The following is a 27,221-nucleotide window of genomic DNA, read 5'->3' as shown; positions in this document are numbered from 1 at the left end:
CTTTAGGAAAACCAAAAGACAATCTCTTTTTTAAATACATTCAGCATTTGAAACAATGTAAGTTTATATGTGACTTCAACAAGGAATACATTTATACATGATCATCCACTTGGTGAAGCTGATAAAAATGGTAAACTCAAAACAAAAAGGTTAATTTATTTTTTTCTTTTAGCAACCTTCGATGCATTTTTTGGTTTTGGTTCCCAGAGAGCATTTTTCACAAATTGTGCAGCAGCGCCTCTGTCCAGCTTGGCAGCCTTCCTCTTGTCGTTTATCTCTTTCACTTTGTTCATGTACACTCTGATCCTTTCCAATTCCTGCTTCACTGGATACTCCTTAGGATTCACTCCTTGAGTTGCCAAATAAACCCAAATCGTTGAATTTAATGTGTATGCAGAAACCAAATCCACCTTTGCTTGTTCAAGTGGATCCAACTTCTGCAGTAGCTCATTTCTAGAAGCAGACATCATGACATTCAGCATGTCACCCACTGCCCCGATGGCGCTCTCAAACGTGGATAAATACTCATGGATTTCTACTGCGTAGTCACCATTGATTTCCTTACCAGCCATTATGACCAGCTTACTGCCTTCCATGCGGAGCACCATGGGCCGTCGATATTGTTTAGTTTTTTGAGTTCTTTGTATATCCTGGATAATAATCCTTTATTAGATAGATGTATAGCTGGTAAAAATTTTCTTTGACTCTTTAGGTTGCCATCCTTAGCATTTTAAATGGAAATAAACTTGTTTTGGGGGGGGTGAAATTCTCTTCTTTTCCTTTCCTCCCTCCCTCCCTTCGTTCCTTCTTTCCTTCCTTCTTTTTTTCCTTTTGTGAGACAGGCTCTTGATATATAACCCAGACCAGGTCAGAACTTGGTATGGTCTGGAACTTGCTATGTAGTCTAACCTGGCCTGCAACTTACAGTACTCTTGCCTGTACTTCCACCACCCAAAGAACTTAAGTAAAGTGTTTGTAAAATTATAAGATGAGCCAGGTATGGTGGCACACAGTTAGGAGGCTAAGGTAGGATTTGCATTGAGCACAAGGCCATCCTGGGGCTACCAAGTGAGTTCTGAGTCAGCCTGAGCTAGAATGAGACCCTGCCTTGAAAACAACCAAAAGACAAAAAAAAAAAAAAAAAAAAAAAAAAGATTTATAAGATAAAATTAAGTAGCATGGTAAAATAGAAGATGAATATTTTGAATTCAGTGATTATGAGCTCAAAATCATGTTCATTGAAAAACTGAATTATATAAAACTCATTTTTTAATTTTTTGTTTTGTTTTGTTTTCAAGGTAGGGTCTCACTCTAGCCCACGCTGACCTGGAATTCAGGGTAGTCACAGGGTGGCCTTGAGCTCAAGGTGATCCTCCAACCTCTGTCTCCTGAGTGCCGGGACTAAAGGTGTGTGCCACCACACCTGGCCTCTTTTTTTTAATTAAAAAATTTTTAAATTTATTTTACTTATTTATTTGAGAGAGAGACAGAGAAAAAAATCAGATAGAGAGAATGTACATGCCAGGGCCTCTAGCCACTTCAAACAAACTCCAGACATATATACCATCCTGTGCGTCTGCCTTATATGGGTACTAGGGAATCAAACCTGGGTCCTTAGGCTTCATAGACAAATGGCTCAACTGTTAAGCCATTTCTCCAGCCCCCAAATTCATTCTTTAAAATAAAAAATTTGGGCTGGAGAGATGGCTTAGCAGTTAAGCACTTGCCTATGAAGCCTAAGGACCCCGGTTCGAGGCTCGATTCCCCAGGACCCATGTTAGCCAGACGCACAAGGGGGCGCATGTGTCTGGAGTTTGTTTGCAGTGGCTGGAGGCCCTGGCACGCCCATTCTCTCTCCCTCTGTCTGTCTTTCTCTCTGTGTCTGTCGCACTCAAATAAATAAATTTTTTTAAAAAATGAAAAAAAATTATTTTTATTTTTATTTTTGAGAGGGGGAAAGAGGCAGAGAGAGAGAGAGAGAGAGAATGGGTGTGCTGGGGCTTCCTGCCACTGCAAACGAACTCCAGATGCATGTGCCACCTTGTGCATCTGACTTATGTGGGTCCTGGGGAATGGAACTGAGGTCCTTTGGCTTTTCAGGCAAGCATCTTAACTGCTAAGCTATTTATCTAGCACCCAAATCCATTCTTTTTTTTTTTTTTAAATTTTTATTTATTTATTTATTTGAGAGCGTCAGACACAGAGAGAAAGACAGATAGAGGGAGAGAGAGAGAATGGGCGCGCCAGGGCTTCCAGCCTCTGCAAACAAACTCCAGACACGTGCACCCCCTTGTGCATCTGGCTAACGTGGGACCTGGGGAACCGAGCCTCGAACCGGGGTCCTTAGGCTTCACAGGCAAGCACTTAACCGCTAAACCATCTCTCCAGCCCCCAAATCCATTCTTAAGTAGATAGTAGAAGAAAATGAAAATTGGTAGGCATATCTGGATCTCAGCATAATTTTTTCTGTGCAAGGGCAAGTACTAAGAGATGAAAACTCAGTATTTGTTTACATCACTTATATATATTTTCTCTTTTGTTGTGCTGAGGATCAAACCCAGAGCCTCTATTGAGCTATATTGAGAGATACATGTTTTGTGGTGCTGGGATTGCATACAAAAATTTCTGTGTGCTAGGCTCTAGTGATAGGCTCAGTCCAAAATTACTTTTTAAAAAAAATTTTTCTTTCTTTATTTTATTAACAACTTTCATGATTGTAAACAATATCCCATGGTAGTTCCCTCCCGCCCCCTTTTCCCTTTGAAACTTCACTCTTCATCATATCTTCTCCCCCTTCCCATAGAACAGGCCTTCAGTCGAATTAGAGATGAATTAGTTTCCCCCAAAGCAGACGTGGCACAATTGTACCCGTTTGGTCCTTTGGCCTGTTTGGCCAAATTTGAGGCTTCCAGTGTCCACTGTTTTCACTGCTGATGGCTTCTGCCTCCCATAGGGTTGCATGCAATACAGCTTCTTCCAGATTTCAGTTGGCTGGTCTACAGGGAGGAGGTTTTCAGCTCAGCCACAGCTTGATTTCTCAGTGACCTTTCAGCCCAGGCATGTGAAGTTTTCAACAATAGGATCTTACTATCTGTTTCTTGTGGGAACCGAAGGGCGTTGGCAATAGCCTGTAATGTTTTGGAGGCAACAGGGACCTCCCTGGACAACAACTCACAGGAAGGTATCCCATCCCTGGCACTGAAAACTTTATTGCTTTTACATTTGAACATGACAAGTTAGATTCCAAGGTCATTTCTCTTATTACTTGCTAAATTCCATAACATAATGATGGTAAAATTGACACAAGAAGCGTGGGTTGGTTTATTGAGATTCTTTTCTAAAAGTAACAGGGCGAAAAAGCAGTGTACTTTTGGTTTCTAACGTGTTTGAATTACCTCATTTAGATGATGTATGTCAGTTCACTTCATAGATAGAGGCTAGTTAGGAATTTGATGCCAACTTTCTCCAACTTTACTGAAAACAATTGTAGTTGTTCTACAATACGAGACAAAATCTGTGCATTTTCATCGAAATCTGTGTCTTATTGCAAAGGGCTACCAAACCATTGCATTACTATGACAATTTTGAGTTGGAGGGAAAATATGTTTAAATTTATTGTTTTGTACATTCTAACATGACAAGTTAGATTCTGAGGTCATTTCTCTTGTTACTTACTAAGTTCCATAACATAATAATGGTAAAATATCATATTATTGGACACAAGGAGTATGGGTTTGTTTGTTGAGATTCTTTTCTAAAAGTAACAGAGTGGAAAAGCAGTGTATACTATTGTTTCTAATATTCATTTGAATTACCCTCTTTAGATGATGTATGTCAGTTCACTTCATAGCTGGCAGCTATTTTGTTAGGAGTCTGATGCCAACTTTCTCCAACTTTGTTGAAAACAATTGTAGTTACTCTATAATATGAAATAAAAATCTGCATGTTTTCATTGGAAAAAAAAAAAGAAACATGCTTGGTGAGCATAGTATATAAATTTAGCCAGACACCAGCAGATGTTACATCCCTAGGGCTCATGACTGCCCCTACTATAAGGTTTTCAGTATCAGGGATGTATTCCCTCCCATGGAGCGGATCTCCTATCCAATTAGAGAGTGGTTGGTTTCCACCATGACAGATGTGCCATATAGCACCTGTTGTCTCCTTTGGCCTGGCTGGCCAAATTTAAGGCTTGTAGTGTCCACTGTTGAGTATCTTCACTGGTGATTTCTCTCTTGCCCTATGAATTGAATGCAGCATGGCTTTTTTAAGCTTTCTATCAGCTACATGGAGGAGGTTTTCAGCTCAGGGTTTCTCAGTGACTGTGCAGCCCAAGGATGTGGAGTCTTTAGCAATAGGGTCTTACCATCTATTCCTGGTGGGAACCAAGAGCATCAGCAATGACCTATAATGTTTTAGGGGTGTCAGTGACTTTACTGGCCAACAACTCACTGGAAGGTATCCCACCCCTGGCACTGAAAATTCTCTAGTTACAATCTATGGCTTCTGAGTATTCCATTGTCCAAAAATGTAGGTTTCCATATGACTTACTTAAATCCTCTTAGATTTTGATTAGCCTCCACCTTTCCTTTACTCAGTCTCTTCCCCTGACCTCACTTAGGCATTTTTACCTCCGTTAATGTGTTCTTCTACTTACATATATACAATACCATCTATTAAGTTCCCCCCTTCTACCCTTTCTATTCACTTTATAGCTCCTTGCTAGCTTACTGGCCTGTGCTACTGAGTTTTATTCCTACACACATAGAAGTCCAATCATTTGTAGCTATTATTCACATATGAGAGAAAACATGTGATGTTTGGCTTTCTGAGCCTGGGTTACCTCACTTACTATAATCCTTTCCAGATCATCCATTTTCCTGAAAATTTCATAATTTCATTTTTCTTTACCACTGAGTAGAACTCCATTGTGTAAGTGTGCCACATCTTCATTATCCACACATCAGTTGATGCACATCTAGGCTGGTTCCATTTCCTATTTATTGTGAATAGAGTGGCAATAAACTTGGTTGAGAAAGTATCTGTAATATAGTGAGATGAGACCTTAGGATATATGCCTAGGAGTGGTACAGCTGGGTCATGTGGTAAATCTATTTTTAGCTGTCTTAGGAACCTCCACATTGATTTCCACAATGGCTGGACCAAATTACATTCCCACGAACAGTGTAGAAGGGTTTATCTTTTTCTACATTCTCATCAGCATTTATGGTCATTTATTTTCATGATAGTAGCCAATCTGATAGGAATGAGATGGAATCTCAATGTAGTTTTAGTCTGCATTTCCCTGATGGCTAGGGATGTAGAACATTTTTTTTAGATGTTTATATACAATCTGTATTTCTTCTTTTGAGAACTCTCTATTTGGTTTCATAGCCCATTTTTATTTTCTTTTTATTATTTCTGTTTTCTTATTTATGTCTTGTATTGACCTGTTTATTTCATTAAATGGGTTTCCTGTATCTTCTTTGATTTCCTGTTTGGCTTCTTTGAGCATATTTATAATCATTCTTTTGTACTCTTTCTCAGGCATTTCCTCTAACTCATTGTCACTGGAGGTCATTTCTGATGCATTAATACTTGTTGGTGGATTTATATTGTCTTGATTTTTGGTGTTTCTTGTATTACAATGTACATATTTTTTGCATCTTAGATTAACTTAATGCTTGGATTTTCTAGTTAGCTGCAGTTTTATTAGATATATCAATCAATCTGATGTTATATATCTTCAGGGTAAGAGCTTAATGTGCTAGGTGTGGCTCTTAAGACTCTCAGAATATCTACAAAAGTGACCCTAGATGTTGGGTTTACCTGCTATGAGAGTATTAAAGTGGAACAAAATACAGGCAAATTCTAAAATATAACTAAACAATGTATGCATTCAATGAAAAACAGCACAGAGTATTTATACAAGAATAGGTATTATAACAACCAGATCCTCTTAACAAAGTCACAGTCCCTTAGGGTGTGTGTTACCCCACATCCTTAATCCTATCAACTAGGAGGTGAAGACTTCTGGTCTGTTGAGGATTCTAAGTCAGCTTGCGACCAAGTGAGACCCTTCCCTAATGAACAACAGACGAGGAATCAAAGCCATTATAAATCATGAAGCAACAAATAACAAGCCCAAAATATAGCTTATTTAAGAATAGCAAATCTGGGGCTGGAGAGATGGCTTAGCGGTTAAGCGCTTGCCTGTGAAGCTTAAGGACCCCGGTTTGAGGCTCGGTTCCCCAGGTCCCACGTTAGCCAGATGCACAAGGGGGGCGCACACGTCTGGAGTTCGTTTGCAGAGGCTGGAAGCCCTGGTGCGCCCATTCTCTCTCTCCCTCTATCTGTCTTTCTCTCTGTGTCTGTCGCTCTCAAATAAATAAATAAAAATTAAAAAAAATAAAAGAATAGCAAATCCAACCATCCATCAGATTTAACATATAATTTATCCTTATATGAAAGGTGCAATTAGCACTTTCAATTCAAGCCTATATACCAGGCTTATTTGGCGGGTACTGACGTGGTGTAATCCCAGTTACCTTTTGGGATGATTTTGGTCTCAGTTATGCTGTACTTCTGCTCGGGTCCCTCTTTGGTGTGCTGTGGGTAGCTGGATCGCTGCTCTGGTTGCTGGTGCTGGAATCTCCCTACCAGAGGTCTCTGGTGCTTGTGCTGGTGGTGGGGGAGGGGAGGCTGTGGATGGTGGCTCTAGTTCTCCCACTCGTCCATGTGATTCTCTACCTTGTTATCTGGCCCTCCATTGGTCGCTGTGATCCTACCCTCACATTTCTTGAATTTGTGAGGAGCTCCTATGTGAGTGGAAAACCCCCTCACCTGGCTTTTCCTGCAGCTCAAGCTGAGCCTTGCAGCTGTGGCCCCACAGACCTAGTGCCACCGCTGCTGGAGCCACTTCTGCCTGCCTGTGTGTGCTCAAGATGCTCTGGATCTCTCCTACTTCTCTGCTGCCATTGGTAATTTCTTTTTTTTTTTTAATTTTTATTAGCATTTTCCATGATTATAAAAAAAATCCCATGGTAATTCCCTCCCCCCCCCCACACTTTCCCCTGTGAAACTCCACTCTCCTTCATATCCTCTTCCCCGCTCTTATCAGTCTCTCTTTTATCTTTATATCATCATCTTTTCTTCCAATTATGATGGTCTTCTGTAGGTAGTATCAGGCACTATGAGGTCATGGATAGCCATGTCATTTTGTGTCTGCAGGAGCACGTTGTAAGCAGTCCTACCCTTCCTTTGGCTCTTACATTCTTTCCACCACCTCTTCCACAATGGACCCTAGCCTTGGAAGTTGTGATAGAGATAATACAGTGCTGAGCACTCCTCAGTCACTTCTCCTCAGCACCATGGTGCCTTCTGAGTCGTCCCAAGGTCACTGCCATCTGCAAAGTGAAGGTTGTCTAACCAGAAGTGAGAGTAGCATTAATGTATGGGTATGAACATTAAGTGCTTACTGGGCAGTTTGGTGAACATAGTATATACATTTGGCCAGACAGCAGCAGACGTTAACACCCCTGGTACTCATGACTACCCTGTTGTAGGTTTTCAGTATCAAGGATGTATTCCATTCCATGGAGCAGGCCTCCAGTCAAATTTGAGGTGGTTGTTTTATCCCATAACAGATGTGCCACTATTGCATCCATTGCCTCATTTGGCCTGGCTGGTCAATTATAAGGCTTGCAGTGTCCACTGTTGAGTATCTTCACTGGTGATTTCGCTGTCCCATTGAACTGTATGCAGTGTGGCTTTTTCCAGCTTTCTGTCAGATGGTCTACATGGAAGAGGTTTTCAGTTCAGCTCCCACAGGTTTTCTTAGTGCTCTTGCAGCCAAAATATGTGGAGTCTTCAGCAATAGGGTCTTACCATCTATTCCTGGTGGGAAACCAAGGGCCTTGGCAATGGCCTGTAATGTTGTGGGGGCATCAGGGACCTCCCTGGCCAACAACTCACTGGAAGGTTTCCATCCCTGGCACTGAAAATTTTCTAGTAACAATCTATGGCTCCTGAGTATTCCATTGCCCCAAAAAGTAGGTTTCCATATGACTTATTTATATCCTCTTATATTTTGATTAGCCCTCCCTCCACCTTTCCTTTACTCAGTCTCTTCCCCTGAACTCACTTAGGCTTTTTCACCTCCATTAATCTGTTCTTCTACTTACATATATACAATACCATCCTATTAAGTCCTCCACCCCCCTTCAATTCCCTTTATGTCTCCTTTCTAGCTTACTGGCCTCTGTTACTGAGTTTTATTTTTACACCGAAATCCAATCATTTGTAGCTAAGATCTACATATGAGAGAGAACCACATGTGACATTTGGTTTTCTGCATAGCCCATTTTTTAACTGCATTGTTTGATTTCTTATTATTTAGTTTTTTGAGTTATTTGTGTATCCTTGATATTAATCCTCTCTCAGATGTATAGCTGGCAAAGATTTTTCTCCCATTCTGTAGGTTGCCTCTTTGCTCTATTTTGTCTCCTTTGCTGTACAAAAGCTTTTTAATTTCATGAGGTCCCAGCAGTTGATCTGTGATTTTATTTCCTGAGTAATTTGGGTTATATTCAGAAAGTCTTTACTGAGATCAATATGTTGAAGGGTTTCCCCTACTTTTTCCTCTATCAGTTTCAGAGTTTCAGGTCTGCACATAAGGTTTTTACTCCATTTGGACTTAATTCTTGTGCATGGAGAGAGAGAATTTTCATCCTTCTACAGATGCATATCCAGTTTTCCCAGCACCATTTGCTGAAGAGGCTATCTTTTCTCCAGTGAGTATTTTTTGACATTTTTGTTGAAGATCAGGTGGCTATAGCTACCTGGACTTACGTCTGGGTCCTCTATTCTGTTCCATTGATCAATGTGTCTATTTTAGTGCCAGTACCATGCTGTTTGTGTTGTTATGGCTCTGTACTATAGGTTAAAATCAGGTATGGCGATACCATTAGCCTTATTTTTGTTGCTCAAAATTGTTTTAGATGTTTGAGGTTTTTTGTGCTTCTAAATAAATTTTTGGATTGTTTTTTCTATTTCTGTGAAAATGCTATTGGAATTTTTATGGGGATTGCATTAAATGTGTAGATTGATTTTGGTAAGATTTCCATTTTCACAATATTGATTCTTGTAATCCAAGAACAAGGGATGCCTTTCCATTTCATTGTGTCTTCTTCAATTTCTCATTTGAATGTTTTAAAGTTTTCATTGTAGAAGCTGGGCGTGGTGGCGCACGCCTTCAATCCCAGCACTCGGGAGGCAGAGGTAGGAGGATCACCATGAGTTTGAGGCCACCCTGAGACTACATAGTGAATTCCAGGTCAGTCTTGGCTTCAGTGAAACTGTACCTTAAAAAAAAAAAAAAAAAAGAAAACCCAGTGATGAAAGGCTGGCTGGGGGAAAGCAGATAAGCATGTGTAAGAGTGGAGCCCCTTGTTAATACTTTTACTCATGTATCCACCAAATATAAGATTAAAAATAAATAAAGTTTTCATTGTAGAGATCCTTCACTTCCTTCGTTAGGTTTATTCCAAGGTACCTTATTTTATTTTATTTTTTGATGCAATTGTGAATGGGAGTACTTCTCTGATTTCATCCTCTGTGTGTTTGTTTTGTATCCTGCTACATGGCTATAGGTGTTTCTCAGCTCTAACAGTTTGCTGTTAGTCTTTAGTGTTCTTTATGCATGGAATCATATCATCTTCAAATAATGATCACTTGATCTCTTCCTTTCCAATTTGTATCTCTGTTTTTTTTTTTTTTTTTTTTTTACAAAAGATTTATTTATATCTTTTTTTTATTAGAGTCAGAGAGGGAGGGAGGGAGAATAGGCATGCCAAGGCCACCAGCCACTGCATTCAAACTCATTCAAAATGCGTGTGCCACCATGTGCATATGGCTTATGTGGGACCTGGAGAATTGAACCTGGGTCCTTAGGCTTCACAGGCACGTACCTTAACCATTAATCCATCTCTCCAGCCCTCAGTTTGTATCCCTTTGATGGTGTCTCTTCCTTTATTGCTATGGCTAAGACTTCCAGTACTATATTAAATAAAAGTGGGCACAGTGGACACACTTGTCTTGTTCCTGATTTTAGTAGAAAAGCTTCAGGTTTTTCTCCATTTAGTATTATGTTGGTTATAGGTTTGTCATAAATAGCCTTTATTATGTTGAGATATATCCCTTCTTTTCCCAGTCTCTGTAGAACTTTTATCATGAAAGGATGTAGATTTTGTCAAATGCTTTTTCTGCATCTAATGAGATGATCATGTGATTTTTGTCCTTCAGTCCATTTATATAATGTATTACATTTATCGATTAGTGTATATTGAATCATCCCTACATCTTTGGGATAAAGTCTCCTTGGTCAGGTGAATGATCTTTCCTGATGTAATCTTGTATTGTGTTTGCCAATATTTTGTTGAGAATTTTTGCATCTATGTTCATGAGGGAGATTGGTCTATGTATTAGTCAGGGTTCTCTAGAGGAACAGAACTGCTGGAATGAATTATTTTTAAAAAGGAATTTATTGGATTAGCTTATGTTAGTCCAATAGCAGTTGTAGGCTGGAGAATCAAGGAACCTGGTAACTGCTCAGTCCATGTGGCCAGATGCCTCAGCACTCCCAATCTGGCATTGAAGGCCTGGAGGCTTCCTGAGGAGCTGCTGGGTTTCGCTCCATGTGGGTCTTCAGTTTACACTGGTCTTTCATCCATGCTAGAAGGCAGCAAGCGTCTCTGGCAGCCATGTGAAAGAAGGATGGAAGGAGCTCTTTTCACCCCGAGTTGCCTTATATATAAAGTCCCCCTGAAAGGGGCCACCCACTCTAGGGGAAGGACTTCCTCCTTCAGTTAGTCTTTCCTAGAAGCAACCTCAGAGACCCACCTAAAAGGGATTTCTGTGGATTACTAAACAGATCAAGTTGACAACACCTTAACTACCACAGTCTGTAATTTTCTTTTTTTCATTCTATCTTTGGTTTTGGTATCAAGGTGATGCTGGTTTCGTAGAAGGAGTTTGGTAGGATTCTTTCCTTTTCTATTTTATGGAAAAGTTTCAGGAGCAGCGGTGTTTTCCCATGAAGGCCTGGGCTTTTTTTTTAGTTGGAAGATTTTTTTTTTAGTAAGTGCTTGGATCTCCATATTTGTTATAGGTCTATTTAAGCGGTTAATCTCATCTTGATTTAATTTAGGTAGGTCATATAAATCAAGGAAATCATGTATTTCTTTCAGACTTTCAAACGTAGTGAAGTATATGTTCTTATAGTATGTCCCTATGAATTTTCAGAATTTCTCGGGTACCTGTTGTGATTGTGCCTTTTTCATTTCTAATTTTATTAATTTGTGTCTCTTCTTTCTTTTGATCAGATTTGCTAAGTGCTTATCAATTTTGTTTATACTTTCAAAGAGCCAACTGTTTGTTTCAATGATTCTTTGGATTATTTTTGTTTGTTTCTATTTCATTAATTTCCACCCTAATCTTTTTTATTTCTTCCTGTCTACTGATGTTTTGTTTGTGGTGTTCTTTTTCCAAGGCCTTAAGGTGAAGCATTAAGTTGTTTACTTGTGACCCTTATAATTTCTTAATATAGGCACTGAAAGCTATAAATTTCCCTCTTAGGACTGCCTTCATTGTGTCCCAAAGTTGTTATTTTCTTTCTTTCTTTTTTTTTTTTGGTTTTTCAAGGTAGGGTCCTATTCTAGCTCAGGCTGACCTGGGATTCACTATGTAATCTCAGGGTGGCCTTGAACTCATGGCAATCCTACCTCTGCCTCCCAAGTGCTGGGAATAAAGGCTTGCACCACCAGATACTCAGATAGAGTGCAGGGAATTATTTAAGTTTTCCTGTATTTGTTAAGATTTGCTTGGTGTCCTAATATATGGTCTATTTTAGAGAATGTTCCATGTGCTGCTGAAAAGAATGCATTCTGTAGCATTTGGATGAAATATCTTGTATATATCTATTAGGTCCATTTGTTCTATGACCTCATTTAATTCAGATGCTTCTCTGCTTATTTTTTGCCGGAATGACATGTCAGTTGATGAGGGTGGGGTATTGAAGTTACTTACTACAATTATGTTTGGTGTTACCTTTGACCTTAGTTCTAATAGTGTTTGTTTGATGAAATTGGGACCTCCCATGTTAGATGTATACATGTTTAGGATTGTAATGTTCTCTTGTTGGAGTATTCCTTTAATCAATGTAAAGTGACCTTCCTTATCTTTCCTAACTAATGTTGGCCTGAAGTCTACCCTATCAGATATTAGGATAGCAACCCCTGCTTGTTTTCTAGGCCCATTTGATTGAAACACCATTTCCCCCCCACCCCCTTCACCCTAAATAGTGTTCATCCTTTATAGAAAGGTGAGTTTCCTAGAGGCAACAAATTGAAGGATCTTGCTTTTTAACCCAGTCTGGAAACTTATGTCTTTTGCTTGGGGCATTGAGGGTATTGATATTAAGAGTTATTAAAAGGTGAGTATTTATTTTGCCATTTTTCTTGTTTTGTAGTTCTTCTGGTTTTACCTTTGCTCTCTTGTATTAAGTAGTATTCGAGTATGGTTTGTTTTTTCCAGGTTCTTTCTATGTGTGCTTTTCTTTTTCTTCAGCATGGAGAATCCTTTCAAATATTTTCTGTAGAGCTGGTTTTGTCTTCAAATATTCCTGTAGCCTGTTTTTGTTTTGGAATGTCCTTATTTCTTTGTCTATTTGAATGGATATCTTTGCAGAATAAGGTAACCTTGGTTGACAGTTGTTATCTTTCAGAACCGGAATACATCACTCCAAGCCCTTCTGGCTTTTAAAGTTTGTGCTGAGTAATCTGCTGTGATCCTAATGGTTTTGTTTTTTTTTATGTTTTCAATATATTTTCTTTGGTTTGTGTGTTTGATAGCTTAATTATAATATGGTGAGGAGAGATCCTTTTCAGGCTTTGTCTGGAAAGAACAGACAAGAAAGAATGTGCAGGCCCCTTAACGGCTGGGCCATCTCTCCAGCCCCATAATTTATTCTTTTAAAATATTTCGGGTTAGAGAGATAGCTCAGTGGTTAAGGTACTTGCTGGCAAAGCTAAAGGATGCAGGTCTGATTCCCCAGTCCCCATGTAAAGCCACATGCACAAGGTGGCACATGTATTTGGAGTTTTTTTTTTTTTCCCCAGTGATTGGATGCCTGACATGCCCAATTTCTCTCTCTAATAAATAGATTTTTTAAAAAAAATTGTTTAGTTTTATTTATGAGTGACATAGAAAGAGGCAGATAGAGAGAGGGGGAGAGAGAGAATGGGCATGCCAGGGCCTCCAGCCACTGCAAATGAACTCCAGATATGTGTGTCCCCTTGTGCATCTGGCTTACTGGGTCCTGGGGAATCGAGCCTCGAACCGGGGTCCTTAGGCTTCACAGGCAAGCGCTTAACCACTAAGCCATAGCTGGCAAAGACTTTTTCCCATTCTGTAGCTTGCCTCTTTGCTTTATTCACATTGTCCTTTGCAGTACAAGATCTTTGTAATTTTATGAGGTCCCAGTGATTAATCTGTGGTTTTATTGCCTGAGCAATTGGGGTTATATTCAGAAAGTCTTTGCCAAGACCAATATGTTAAAGGGTTTCCCCTACTTTTTCCTCTAGCAATTTCAGAGTTTCAGGTCTGATGTTTATCCACGAGTAGGTATATGACAACCAGATGCTCTAACTGTCCCTTAGGGTGTGTGGTGCCCCACCCACACCTTTAAACCTGACAACAAGGAGTTTAATATTTCTGATCTGTTGAGGGTTCCAAATCAGCTTGTGACCAGGTGAGACCCTTCCCTGTGTAATCCCAGTTACCACTGCTCCTGCTTGGGTCCTGCTGTTGGTTCAAATTAGTGTGGCTGGGACCCTGGACTGCTGCTCTGTTCGCTGGAGCTGGGCACTGGTGGTGGGGGAGGGGCGGCTGCTGATGTTGCTGTAGTTCTCTCACTGTTCCACGTGTTCTTCTACCTTGTGATCTGCTCCTCCGTTGTTCCCTGCTGCTCCCCTTCACATTTCTTCAGTTTGCGGAGAGCTCCGGTGTGAGAGGAAGCTCCCCTCACCTGGCTTTTCCTGCGGCTCAAGCCCAGTCTGACGGCTTTCTGGTGCACTGCAGTTGGTGGCCCTGCTGGAGCTGCTTCTGCCGGCCTATGTGGGCTCTGGATGCTCTGGATCTCTCCTACTTCTCTGCTCTCGTTTCAGTTTCCTATACACCTCACTTTTTAGTAAAAGTGTGTATTTTGCTGAGTTTTTTTTTTTTTTGGCTTTTTCCCTCCTAGGCTGCTTTGGCATGGTACCTATGTCACCATCTTAAATGGAAGTTGTTGCAGTCCGGTTCACATTGCTGGTAGAAATCACCCAACCAAGAGCAGCTTCTGGGACAAAGAGATTTATTTTGGCTTACAGGCTCAAGGGGAAGCTCCACAATGGCAGGGAAAAACGATGGCATGAGCAGAGGGTGGACATCACCCCCTGGCCAATGTAAGGTGGACCACAGCAACAGGAGGGTGTGCCAAACACTGGCATGGGGAAACTGGCTATAAAGCCCATAAGCCAGGCCCCAACAATACACTTCCTCCAGGAGGCATTAATTCCCAAATCTCCATCAGCTAGGAATCTAGCATTCAGAACACCTAAGTTTATGGGGACACCTGAATCAAACCACCACATTCCGCCCCTGGCCCCCATAAACTGATATCCATACATGATGTAAAATACAATGCTTTCAGTCTGACTTTAAAAGTCCCCATAGTTTTTATCAATCTCAATGATGTTCATACATCCCCAACAATTTTCCCTGGTGGTGGGAGCCTCAATGGCTTCCATTTGGCCTTTCCAACCATAATAGCCCTTACTCCACAAGTCAGGGAACCAATGTGGGGGTTCTGCCAACTGCTAAGTATATCTATCCCAATTATGCATTCTGGGACTGGGGAAATAACCACAGGATGCGTTCAGGGACCCAGTGGACCTACTGTCAGTCTAACATTCACCAAAACTCCATTGATCACCTGACCTCCGTAAGCACCTACTTTAACTGAAGGGCCATGGTGCTTTTTGGGGTCTCCTAGAATCAATGTCAATTCAGAGCCAGTGTCCAGTAGGCCCCGAAAGGTCTGATTATTTCCTTTCCCCCGGTGTACAGTTACCCTAGCAAAAGGCCGCAGGTCCCTCTGAGGAAGGACAGGTGTAAGTTTAATATTGAAACTTTTGGCAATTGTAGGGGGGTCCTTCCCCGAGGGAACCCGGCCAACCCTTCAATCAAGGGGCTCAGGATCTGTAAACTGGCTCAAGTCTGGAAACTGATTAAGAGGCCTTGATTCTCTGTTGCTATAATTCAAAGTGGCTTTATGTCCCCTTGCTGTGGAACTTTTCTGCTTATACAGATCAAGAAGAAACTCAGTAGGCTTCTTATCTATTTGACTTCTGGGAACACCATTATTAATCAGCCAACGCCAAAGGTCCACACGAGTCATACCTTTATGTGCATAATTTTGCCTATGCTGTCTATTATGAAAAACACATTCACCCCGCCTTTGGCGATTCAGCGCTGCCACTTGGCCTTGTTACCCCGAGATCCAGTTATGCCCATTGCATCCAAATCACCTAATGCAGCAATTGCAGCTCCCACTGTGAGGTCTTCTTTACATAAAAGAGCAATGATAGAGGACTTTAAGTATGCTGGCGCTCCCCTCACAAATCTGTTTCTTATGGTCTTAGTGAAGGGCACATCTTCTGGTCGCTCCCATTGTGGGGGCAAGGATGAGTTTACATGGCAAATCCACTCCAGCATTCCAAGTTCTCTGAGCTTTTTAATCCCTTCATCGACATTAAGCCAAGGGATATCAGGCAGCTCAAGCTCATTCACAGTAGGCCATCTTTGGAGCCATACTTCAGTCAACCAATCAAATAAACTCTTGGCACCCCTTCCAACTGCACGAGCTGCATTATTAAATCTAAAATCTCTGCTCAATGGGCCCATTTCAGTAAATTCAGCCTGATCCAATCTTATGTTCCTTCCTTCATCATCCCATACCCTTAAAATCCATTCCCACACATATTCCCCATGCTTCTGCCTGTACAAGTTAGAAAACTCCTGAAGTTCTTTAGGAGTGTACCTCACCTCCTCCTGTGTCACAATTTCTATCTCACCTTTAGGAGCCTGCCTAGCCTTTCCTCTGGTTATAGGCCTAGAGGCAAAGATGGGTGGGAACTGAGAATCACCAGCATTTTCTGCTGATTCCTCAGACAAAGAAGGATGAATTCCCCCAGGCAAGGGTGGGGAGGATAATCCTTCAGGATGTGGGGGTGGGAATACAACTGGTGCTTAGGGAGGGCAGGTCATATTTTCATCCAAAACATCTTCAGAATCTAACACTTCAATGTCCCCAGGTTCTTCAGGGTCTTCCCACACATCACCATCCCAAGTCACAGGATCCCACTCTTTTCCAATCAGTGCCCTCACTTTAACTTCTGATAGTTGGTGAGGCTGGGATTTAAGTTTACGTTGCAAGTTAGCTAATCTCACAATGAGAGCTTGGGTTTGGTTTTCTGCAATTTGAGCCCTGTTCTGGCTAGAGAGGAGACTCTCCTCCAGGGCACCTTTAGAAACCTTGAGATCATGTATGTGGGTCTTAAGCTTGGAATTTTCCTTTTTGAGCTTCTGCTGTTCCCTCAGTAGTTTGTCTAGAGATGCTAAAAGCAACCAACCAGCCTCATCATTGGTCTTACTTTTCCACAAATATTCAAATGTTTTAAATACAGAGTCACTAAATTCCTTGCTCCTCACAAGACATGAGTCAGGGTCACCAAATACATCTATCTCATGGAGTTCTTTAAATAATGCACACCATGGATTATTAGTGCCCTCTTTATTTCCAGTACAGGCACTCTCCTTATCACCAGTAGGGCCTCTGGTAGCACTGAAATTGGAGAACCAACCCCAGATAGCACTAAGCCCATTAGAGAAATCCATCCTTACAATTCTGTTTCTCTAGAACCACTCCTGGTGCCAAAATCTGTATTAGTCAGGGTTCTCTAGAGGAACAGAATTACTAGAATGAATTATTTTATAAAGGGAATTTATTGGATTAGCTTACAGTAGTCCAATAGCAGTTGCAGGCCTGAGAATCACCAAACCTGGTAGCTGCTCAGTCCACGTGGCCAGATGTCTCAGCAGTCCCGACCCGGCACTGCAGATGGTGCCGGAAAGCCTGGAGGCCTCCTGAGGAGCTGGAAGGCCTGGAGGCTTCCTGAGGAGCCGCTGGGTTTCGATCCACATGGGTCTTCAGTTGATGTTGGTCTTTAGTCTGTACTGGTCTTCAATCCACGCTAGAAGGTAGGGAGAAGCTCCGGAGGCAAGTGGAAGGAAGGAAGGAAAAAAGGGAACTCTTCTACCCAGAACTTCCTTATATCAAGTCCCTCTCTGAGCGGGGCCGCCCACTCTGGGGGAAGGGCTGACCCTGGGAGAAAGACCTCCTTTAGTTGATCCTTCCTAGAAGCAGCCTGTGGATTACTAAACAGATCAAGTTGACAACACCTTAACTATCACAGAAGTCCACAACACTCTTCATTTTTCTTTACTGCTGAGTAGAATTCCATTGTATAAATGTGCCATATCTTCATTATCCATTCTTCAGTTGAGGGACATCTCTGCTGGCTCCATTTCCCAGCTATTGTGAATTGAGCAGCAGTAAACATGGTAGAGAATGTACTTCTAAGGAAATGAGATGAATCCTTAGGATATATGCCTAGGAGTGCTATAGCTGGGTCATATGGTAGATCTATTTTTAGCTGTCTTAGGAACCTCCACACTGATTTCCACAATGACTGGACCAGATTGCATTCCCACCAACAGTGTAGAGGGGTTCCTCTTTTTCCACATCCCTGCCAGTTATTTATGGTTATTTGTTTTTATAATGGTAGCCTTTCTGATAGGAGTGAGATGGAATCTCAATGTAGTTTTAATCTGCATTTCCCTGTTGACTAGGGATGTAGAACACTTTCTTAGATGCTTATATGCCATTCGTAATTCTTCTTTTGAGAACTCTTTATTTAGTTCCATAGCCAAACATTTTCCATGATTATAAAAAAAATGCCCCACAGTAATTCCCTCCCTCCCCCCTGACACTTTCCCCTTTGAAATTCCATTCTCCATCATATTACCTCCCCATCTCAATCATTGTACTTACATATATACAAGATCAACCTGTTAAGCACCCTCCTCCCTTCCTTTCTCTTCCCTTTATATCTCCTTTTTAACTTACTGGCCTCTGCTACTAAGTATTTTCCTTCTCATGCAGAAGCCCAATCATCTGTAGCTAGGATCCACATATGAGAGAAAACATGTGGCGCTTGGCTTTCTGGACCTCGCTTACCTCACTTAGTATAATCCTTTCCAGGTCTATCCATTTTTCTGCAAATTTCATAACTTAATTTTTCTTTTTTAATTTTTATTAACATTTTCATGATTATAAAATATATCCCATGGTAATTCCCTCCCTCCCCACCCCCACACTTTCCCACTTGAAATTCCATTCTCCATCATATTACCTCCGCATTACACTCATTGTAATTACATATATACAATATCAACCTATTAAGTATCCTCCACCCTTCCTTTCTCTTCCCTTTAAGTATCCTTTTTAACTTACTGGCCTCTGCTATTAAGTACTTTCATTCTCACGCAGAAGCCCAGTCATCTGTAGATAGGATCCACATATGAGAGAAAACGTGGCGCTTGGCTTTCTGGACCTCGCTTACCTCACTTAGTATAATCCTTTCCAGGTCTATCCATTTTTCTGCAACTTTCATAACTTAATTTTTCTTTTTTAATTTTTATTAACATTTTCATGATTATAAAATATATCCCATGGTAATTCCCTCCCTCCCCACCCCCACACTTTCCCACTTGAAATTCCATTCTCCATCATATTACCTCCGCATTACACTCATTGTAATTACATATATACAATATCAACCTATTAAGTATCCTCCACCCTTCCTTTCTCTTCCCTTTAACTTACTGGCCTCTGCTACTAAGTATTTTCATTCTCACGCAGAAGCCCAGTCATCTGTAGCTAGGATCCACATATGAGAGAGAACATGTGGCGCTTGGTTTTCTGGGCCTGGGTTACCTCACTTAGTATAATCCTTTCCAGGTCCATCCATTTTTCTGCAAATTTCATAACTTCATTTTTCTTTACCGCTGAGTAGAACTTCATTGTATAAATGTGCCACATCTTCATTATCCACTCATCAGTTGAAGGACATCTAGGCTGGTTCCATTTCCCAGCTATTATAAATTGAGCAGCAATAAACATGGTTGAGCACATACTTCTAAGGAAATGAGATGAGTCCTTTGGATATATGCCTAGGAGTGCTATAGCTGGGTCATATGGTAGATCAATCTTTAGCTGTTTTAGGAACCTCTACACTGTTTTCCACAATGGCTGGACCAGATTGCATTCCCAACAGCAGTGTAGAAGGGCTCCTTTTTTTCCACATCCCCGTCAACATTTATGATCATTTGTTTTCATGATGGTGGCCAATCTGACAGGAGTGAGATGGAATCTCAATGTAGTTTTAATGTGCATTCCCCTGCTGACTAGTGATGTAGAACATTTTTTTAGATGCTTATATGCCATTCGTATTTCTTCCTTTGAGAACTCTCTATTTAGCTCCATAGCCCATTTTTTTAATTTTTATTAACATTTTCCATGATTACAAAATATATCCCATGGTAATTCCCTCCATCCTCACCCCCACACATTCCCATTTGAAATTCCATTCTCCATCATATTACCTCCCCATTACAATCATTGTAATTACATATATACAATATCAACCTATTAAGTATCCTCTTCCCTTCCTTTCTCTACCCTTTATGTCTCCTTTTTACCTTACTGGCCTCTGCTACTAAGTTTTTTCCTTCTCACGCAGAAGCCCAGTCATCTGTACCTAGGATCCACATATGAGAGAGAACATGTGGCGCTTGGCTTTCTGGGCCTGGGTTACCTCACTTAGTATAATACTTTCCAGGTCCATCCATTTTTCTGCAAATTTCATAACTTCATTTTTCTTTACCACTGAGTAGAACTTCATTGTATAAATGTGCCACATCTTCATTATCCACTCATCTGTTGAGGGACATCTAGGCTGGTTCTATTTCCCAGCTATTATAGATTGAGCAGCAATAAACATGGTTGAACATGTACTTCTAAGGAAATGAGATGAGTCCTTTGGATATATGCCTAGGAGTGCTATAGCTGGGTTACATGGTAGATCAATCTTTAGCTGTTAAGGAACCTCCACACTGTTTTCCACAATGGCTGGACCAGATTGCATTCCCAACAGCAGTGTAGAAGGGTTCCTTTTTTTCCACATCCCCACCAACATTTATGATCATTTGTTTTTATGATGGTGGCCAATCTGACAGGAGTGAGATGGAATGTCAATGTAGTTTTAATCTGCATTTCCCTGATGACTAGTGACGTAGAACATTTTTTTAGATGCTTATATGCCATTCGTATTTCTTCCTTTGAGAATTCTCCATTTAGCTCCATAGCCCATTTTTGGATTGGCTTGTTTGATTCCTTAGTATTTAACTTTTTGAGTTCTTTGTATATCCTAGATATTAATCCTCTATCAGATATATAGCTGGCGAAGATTTTTTCCCATTTTGTAGGTTGCCTCTTTGCTTTTTACACTGTGTCCTTTGCAGTGCAAAATCTTTGTAATTTCATGATGTCCCAGTGATTAATCTGTGGTTTTATTGCATGAGCAATTGGGGTTGTATTCAGAAAGTCTTTGCCAAGACCAATATGTTGAAGGGTTTCCCCTACTTTTTCCTCTAGCAGTTTCAGAGTTTCAGGTCTGATGGGAAGGTCTTTAATCCCTGGACTTAATTCTTGTGCATGGAGAGAGAGAAGAATCTATTTTCATCCTTCTGCAGATATATATCCAGTTTTCAAAACACCATTTGCTGAAGAGGCTGTCTCTTCTCCAATGAGTATTTTTGGCATTTTTATCAAATATCAGGTGGCTATAGCTACTTGGGCTTACATCTAGGTCCTCTATTCTGTTCCACGATCTACATGTCTGTTTTTGTGCCAGTACCATGCTGTTTTTGTTACTATGGCTCTGTAGTATCGGTTAAAATCAGGTATGGTGATACCACCAGCCTCTTTTTTGTTGCTCAGTATTATTTTAGATATTCGAGGTTTTTTGTGATTCCAAATGAATTTTTGGATTGTTTTTTCTATTTCCATGAAGAAAGCCTTTGGAATTTTGATAGGGATTGCATTAAATGCGTAGATTGCTTTAGGTAAGATTGCCATTTTCACAATATTGATTCTTCCAATCCAGGAACAAGGGATGTTTCTCCACTTTCTAGTGTCTTCTGCAACTTCTTGCTTGATTGTTTTAAAGATCTCATTGTAGAGATTCTTTACTTCCTTGGTTAGGTTTATTCCAAGGTCCTTTATTTTTTTTGATGCAATTGTGAATGGTAGTGATTCTCTGATTTCATCCTCTGTGTGTTTGTTGTTAGCATATATGAAGGCTACTGATTTCTGTGTATTTATTTTGTATCCTGCTACATGGCTGTAGGTTTTGATCAGCTCTAACAATTTGCTAGTAGAGTCTTTAGGGTCCTTTATGTATAGAATCATGTCATTTGCAAACAATGATAACTTGATCTCTTCTTTTCCAATTTATATCCCTTTTATGTGTGTCTCTTGCCTTATTGCTATGGCTAAGACTTCCAAAACTATATTAAATAAAAGTGGGGACTGTGGACATCCTTGTCTTGTTCCTGATTTTAGTGGGAAAGCTTCCAGTTTTTCCCCATTTAGTAATATGTTGGCTGTAGGCTTGTCATAAATAGCCTTTATTATATTGAGATATGTTCCTTCTATTCCCAGTCTCTATAGGACTTTTATCATGAAGGGATGTTGGATTTTGTCAAATGCTTTCTCTGCGTCTAATGAGATGATCATGTGATTTTTGTCCTTCAACCCATTTATATATCACGTATATTTTTGCATATATTGAACCATCTCTACATCTCTGAATTAAAGCCTACTTGGTCAGGGTGAATGATCTTTTTGATATACTCTTGTATTCTGTTTGCCAATATTTTGTTGAGAATTTTTGCATCTAAGTTCATGAGGGAGATTGGTCAGTAATTTTCTTTTTTTGTTCTATCTTTGCCTGGTTTTGGTATCAGGGTGATGCTGGCCTCATAGAAGGAGTTTGGTAGAATTCCTTCTTTTTCTGTATCCTGGAAAAGCTTAAGAAGCAATGGTGTTAGCTCTTCCTTAAAGGTCTGGTAAAATCCATCTGAGCCTGGCCTTTTTTTAGTTGGGAGATTTTGATAACTGTTCGGATCTCCATGTTTGTTATAGGTCTATTTAAGTGATTGATCTCATTTTGATTTAATTTACGTAGGTCATATAGATCAAGGAAATCATCCATTTCTTTCAGATTTTCATATTTTGTGGAGTATATGCTTTTATAGTATGTCCCTATGATTTTTTGAATTTCTCTGGAATCTGTTGTGATGTTACCTTGTTCGTCTCTGATTTTATTAATTTGTGTCTCTTCTCTCTTTCTTTTGGTCAGATTTGCTAAGGTTTTATCAATCTTCTTTATCCTTCCAAAGAACCAACTCTTTGTTTCATTAATTCTTTGGATTTTTTTTTTGTTTCTATTTCATTAATTTCTGCCCTAATCTTTATTATTTCTTCCCATCTACTGTTTTTTGGTTTGCCGTGTTCTTCTTTTTCCAAGGCTTTAAGGTGAGGCATTAGGTCAGTTGTTTGCGACCTTTATAATTTCTTAATATTGACACTTAAAAGCATAAATTTACCTCTTAGAACTGCCTTCATTGTGTCCCAGAGATTGTGGTATGTTGTGTTCTCATTATCGTTTGACTCTATAAAGTTTTTGATTTCCTTCTTGATTTCTTCATTGACCCATTCATCATTTAGTAGTGTATTGTTTAGTTTCCATGATTTTGTGTATGCTCTATAGCCTTTCTTGCTACTGATTTGTAGTTTAATTCCATTGTGGTCAGATAGAATACAAGGGATTATTTCAATTTTCCTGAAGTTGTTAAGATTTGCTTTGCATCCTAATATATGGTCTGTTTTAGAGAATGTTCCATGTGCTGCTGAAAAGAATGTATATTTTGCAGCCTTTGGATAAAATGTCTTGTATATATCTGTTAGGTCCATTCCTTTTATGACTTCATTTAGTCCAGATGCCTCTCTTTTTATTTTTTCCTGGGATGACCTGTCAATTGATGAGAGTGGGGTGTTGATGTCCCCCACTACCACTGTGTTTGGTGTTGTCTGTGACCATATTTCTAATATCGTTTGTTTGATGAATTTGGGAGTCCCCTTGTTAGGTGCCTATATGTTTAGGATTGTAATGACCTCATGTTGGAGTGTGCCCTTAATCAATATAAAGTGACCTTCCTTATCTTTCTTGACTAATGTTGGACTGAAGTCTACCTTGTCAGATATTAGGATAGCAACCCCTACTTGTTTTCTAGGCCCATTTGCTTGAAGCACCATTTTCCAACTTTTCACCCTAAGATAATGTCCATCCTTTGTAGAAAGGTGAGTTTCTTGGAGACAACAAATTATAGGATCCTGCTTTTTAACTCAGTCTGCAAACCTATGTCTTTTGGTTGGGGCATTGAGGCCGTTGATATTAAGAGATGTTATTGGAAGGTGTGTATTTATATTTGCCTTTTTTTTTAATAGTTCCTGTTCTATCTTTGCTCTCTTGTGTTAACTAGTATTTGAGTATTGTTTGTTTTTTCCAGCTACCTTATAAGTATGCTTTTCCTTCTCTTTGGCATGGCAGATTCTTTCAATTATTTTCTATAGAACTGGTTTTGTCTTCAGATACTTCTTTAGCCTGCTTTTGTTGTGGAATGTCCTTATTTCTCCATCTGTTTGAATGGATAGCTTTGCAGGATAAAGTAACCTTGGTTGACAGATGTTATCTTTCAGAACTTGGAATACATCACTCCACGCCATTCTGGCTTTAAAAGGTTTAAAAGGTTTGTGTTGAGTAATCTGCTGTAATCTCCCTTTTTAGTAAAAGTGTGTATTTTGCTGGGTATTGTTTGGCTTTTTCTCCCCTACGTTGCTTTGGTGTTGTTCCTAAGCCGCCATGTTAACTGGAAGTCCCCCGTTTATGTATTTTTTAAAAAGCCAGAATGTGCATTATTTTGTTCTCAGTCTTTGCTGACACCCATTGTGTCTCTTTAGGGCTGATAGAATAGCTCAGTGATCATGTGCTTGCTTAGCATAGACTCCATATCTGACACAGCACCACAAAGTTCCTTCCTTTTTACTCTCCCTAAACCTTGACTGGTTCTGTCAGACTGCTTTTTTTTTTTTGAGACAGAATCATTGACCTGGAACTTGTGACCTGCCCCTTTATTTTGCTGTTGCTGGGATTGTAGGTATATGGCACCATGCCCAGCTTCAGTATAAATTTGTGAATGATTATTTGCTATATCTAGATATATTTTATTTTAAAAGCAAAATGTAAAGAAAGGTATTTTTTTGCCATAGTTTGGTAATGACCGTATCATGTTGTAAATCTTAATTTATGTGCTTGTCTCTTCCCACTCTCTTTCCAGGGTACATACATGGGCTGGTTAACTGCTTCTGGAAGTGCAGCACGCATTCTTGGGCCTGTATTCATCAGTCATGTGTACACATACTTGGGACCGCGGTGGGCCTTCAGCCTTGTGTGTGGAATAGTGGTACTCACCACCATGCTCCTGGGAGTGGTTTACAGAAGACTCGTTGCCTTTTCTGTCATGCATGGGAGGACTCAGGAGACAGCCCACTAAGGCTGGAATGTATGCACTTGCTGTGTGCCTGACACTTGCTAGGAACCAGTTCCAAGTCAGTCTGCACACAGTGCACTGAAGAAGAACATTCACCAAGCAATGTAACTGCATGGTGGGAATAAAAAATATCTTGGGCTTTAATTTCCTCATCTCAAAAATGAAGTATTTTTCTTATGACACCTTTTTGAACTAAAAAATAGATGAATAGTAATGGTGTATAAACATATTTTGTAATGTAAGTTGCAGGGCTTTTATTAAAATAATGAGATTGTAATGGAACTAAAGAAAGTTTTCTATGAATTAGCCATATTAGAATATTTTAAAGAGATATTTTCATTCAAAGATATCTACTACTTATTATAAAAATGCATCTTCTGTTATTGTTTCCTTTTGAAACAAAGGTGAGCCTTAAATTCTCAATGTACTCTGCCTCCCATTGGTCTTGATGTTTTCTTTTCTTTCTCCCAGCCTGATGCCTTTGCCTCCCCATCTTCCTCTTAAGTCTTCATTCTTATACCAGGTCTCACTGATTCCACATTATCTGTGAGCAAGAGTAAATGATCGTATTGGAAGCAGCCCAAGGCCCAAGGTCAAGGGGGTTTTCACCACCATCAGTGGGCCTGCTTTCTTCTTCCAGGGTTAGTAATTCACTACAAACACAAGGCAGAAGTGCTTCATGTACCTATACTGAATAGTATGCAGTGTGTCAGGATTATTGCTATTCTCCACCTCCCTGAGAGAAAATGTTCCTTTCCCTTTCAATCTGGGCAGTGGCAGAGAAGCGTGATTCCATTCTGTCTGCAGAACTCCATGCCACAGAGGTTCTGTAGTTTAGAGCTGTACTTTAGTCCCAGTCTGGTCAGGCTACTATTTGAGGCAAAATGGCTTTTACCTAATAATTTACTTAATTATCTGCAAGTGGCTATATAAAAATATGTATATATTTCTACCTCTCAAAGCTGAATACTGATAATATATATAATATATATATGAAAATCATTATTCTAAAAAATGCAGAGATATTTGAAGTATTTTCCCTAGAGTTTTTCATTTTATTACAATTTAAAATCTGAAAATAAACATTAGTCTGCACTTTTCATTAGGTTGCTGAGCTCTTAATTCAGTTCTTCAGCTCTAACAGAACTCATTCTACACTTAAATTGTAGAGATTCTTAAAAATTTTATTCACTGGAGAGAGAGAGAGAGAGAGAAAGAGGCACATAGAGAATAGGTATGCCAGGGCCTTCAGCCAGTGTGAATGAACTCCAGATGCATGTACCACCTTGTGCATCTGTCTTATGTGGGTCATGGGCAATTAGATCTTGGTCATTTGCCTTTGCAGGCAAGTACGTTAACCTCTAAGCCATTTCTCCAGCTTTCTTTTGTTGTTGTTGTTTGTTTACTCCATCTCCCACAACAAAATTCATTCTGGCCTGGTGTAGTGGATGCACGCCTTTAGTCTCAGCACTCAGAAGGTATAGGTAGGAGGATTGCTTTGAGTTCAAGGCCAGCCTGGGACTACAGAGTGAGTTCCAGGTCATCCTGGGCTACAGTGAGACCCTACCCCTAAACAAAATAAAAACAAACACTCAAAAAAAAAAAAAAAAAGCAAAAAAACCAACAACCCCCAAACCTGATTCAGTAGATTTATTGACATAGCCAGTTTCAAGTCCTGAGATCCCTCTTACCTGTTGTTCTATTTCCTCTTTGGGTAACATCTCATCTTCAACTCCACCTCTGATTTGGGTAGTATATATGATAGAAGAACAGTAATGGAAACTGATATGGCCTATAGTTTCTCGCAACATTCTTAGAGGATGAAGATACTGTTTTAATTCCCCATTTACACATGCAAGAGTGAAGGCAGAAAAGTCACTTGACTGTCTCCAGAGTCCAACTCTTAGCCACTGTATCTTCTTCCCTTCCCTCTCCTCCCCTCCCCTCCCCTCCCCTCCCCTCCCCTCCCCTCCCCTCCCCTCCCCTCCCCTCCCCTTTCCTTTCCTTTCCTTTCCTTTTACTCTTTCTTTCTTCTTTTTTTTTCCCCTTTAGTTTGTCTTTTGAGGTAGGGTTTCACTCTAACCTAGGCTGACCTGGTATTCACTGTGTAGTCTCAGGGTGGTCGCAAACTCACAGTGATCCTCCTGGGATGAAGGCATGTGCCACCATGCCAAGCTTGAAACCTTGAAACATGAAAACTATGAAGGATAGTATATAAATGAGAAGTAAATATTTTTTTAAAAACTCAGAGAAGGGTTATTTCATATTTTGAATAGGTTTATAATTTCATAAAGCATCCCTAACCTATTAAACTTCTCTAGATTTAA

General features: G+C 40.0%; 2 protein-coding genes across 3 annotated transcripts in view; one reads left to right on the top strand and one right to left on the bottom strand.

The window, feature by feature from the left end:
* The window catches only part of Mfsd8 (major facilitator superfamily domain containing 8), a 72,026-nt gene extending 46,858 nt beyond the window's left edge, over positions 1–25,168 (top strand). For both annotated transcript variants that reach the window (XM_045131684.1, XM_012948461.2), the window contains one exon: positions 24,682–25,168. In XM_045131684.1, coding sequence (XP_044987619.1) covers positions 24,682–24,897 — 216 coding nt within the window. In that variant the 3' untranslated portion in view covers positions 24,898–25,168. The remainder of the gene's footprint in view (positions 1–24,681) is intronic.
* On the bottom strand, positions 156–572 carry LOC105943929 (nuclear nucleic acid-binding protein C1D-like). The gene has a single exon (XM_012948458.2). The coding sequence runs from the start codon at positions 570–572 to the stop codon at positions 156–158; it is 417 nt and encodes a 138-aa protein (XP_012803912.2).
* Positions 25,169–27,221: the final 2,053 nt, after the last annotated feature.

Source organism: Jaculus jaculus, chromosome 12 (genome assembly GCF_020740685.1).
Source record: "Jaculus jaculus isolate mJacJac1 chromosome 12, mJacJac1.mat.Y.cur, whole genome shotgun sequence".
NCBI lineage: Eukaryota > Metazoa > Chordata > Mammalia > Rodentia > Dipodidae > Jaculus > Jaculus jaculus.
This window is presented reverse-complemented; position numbering and strand designations above follow the sequence as displayed.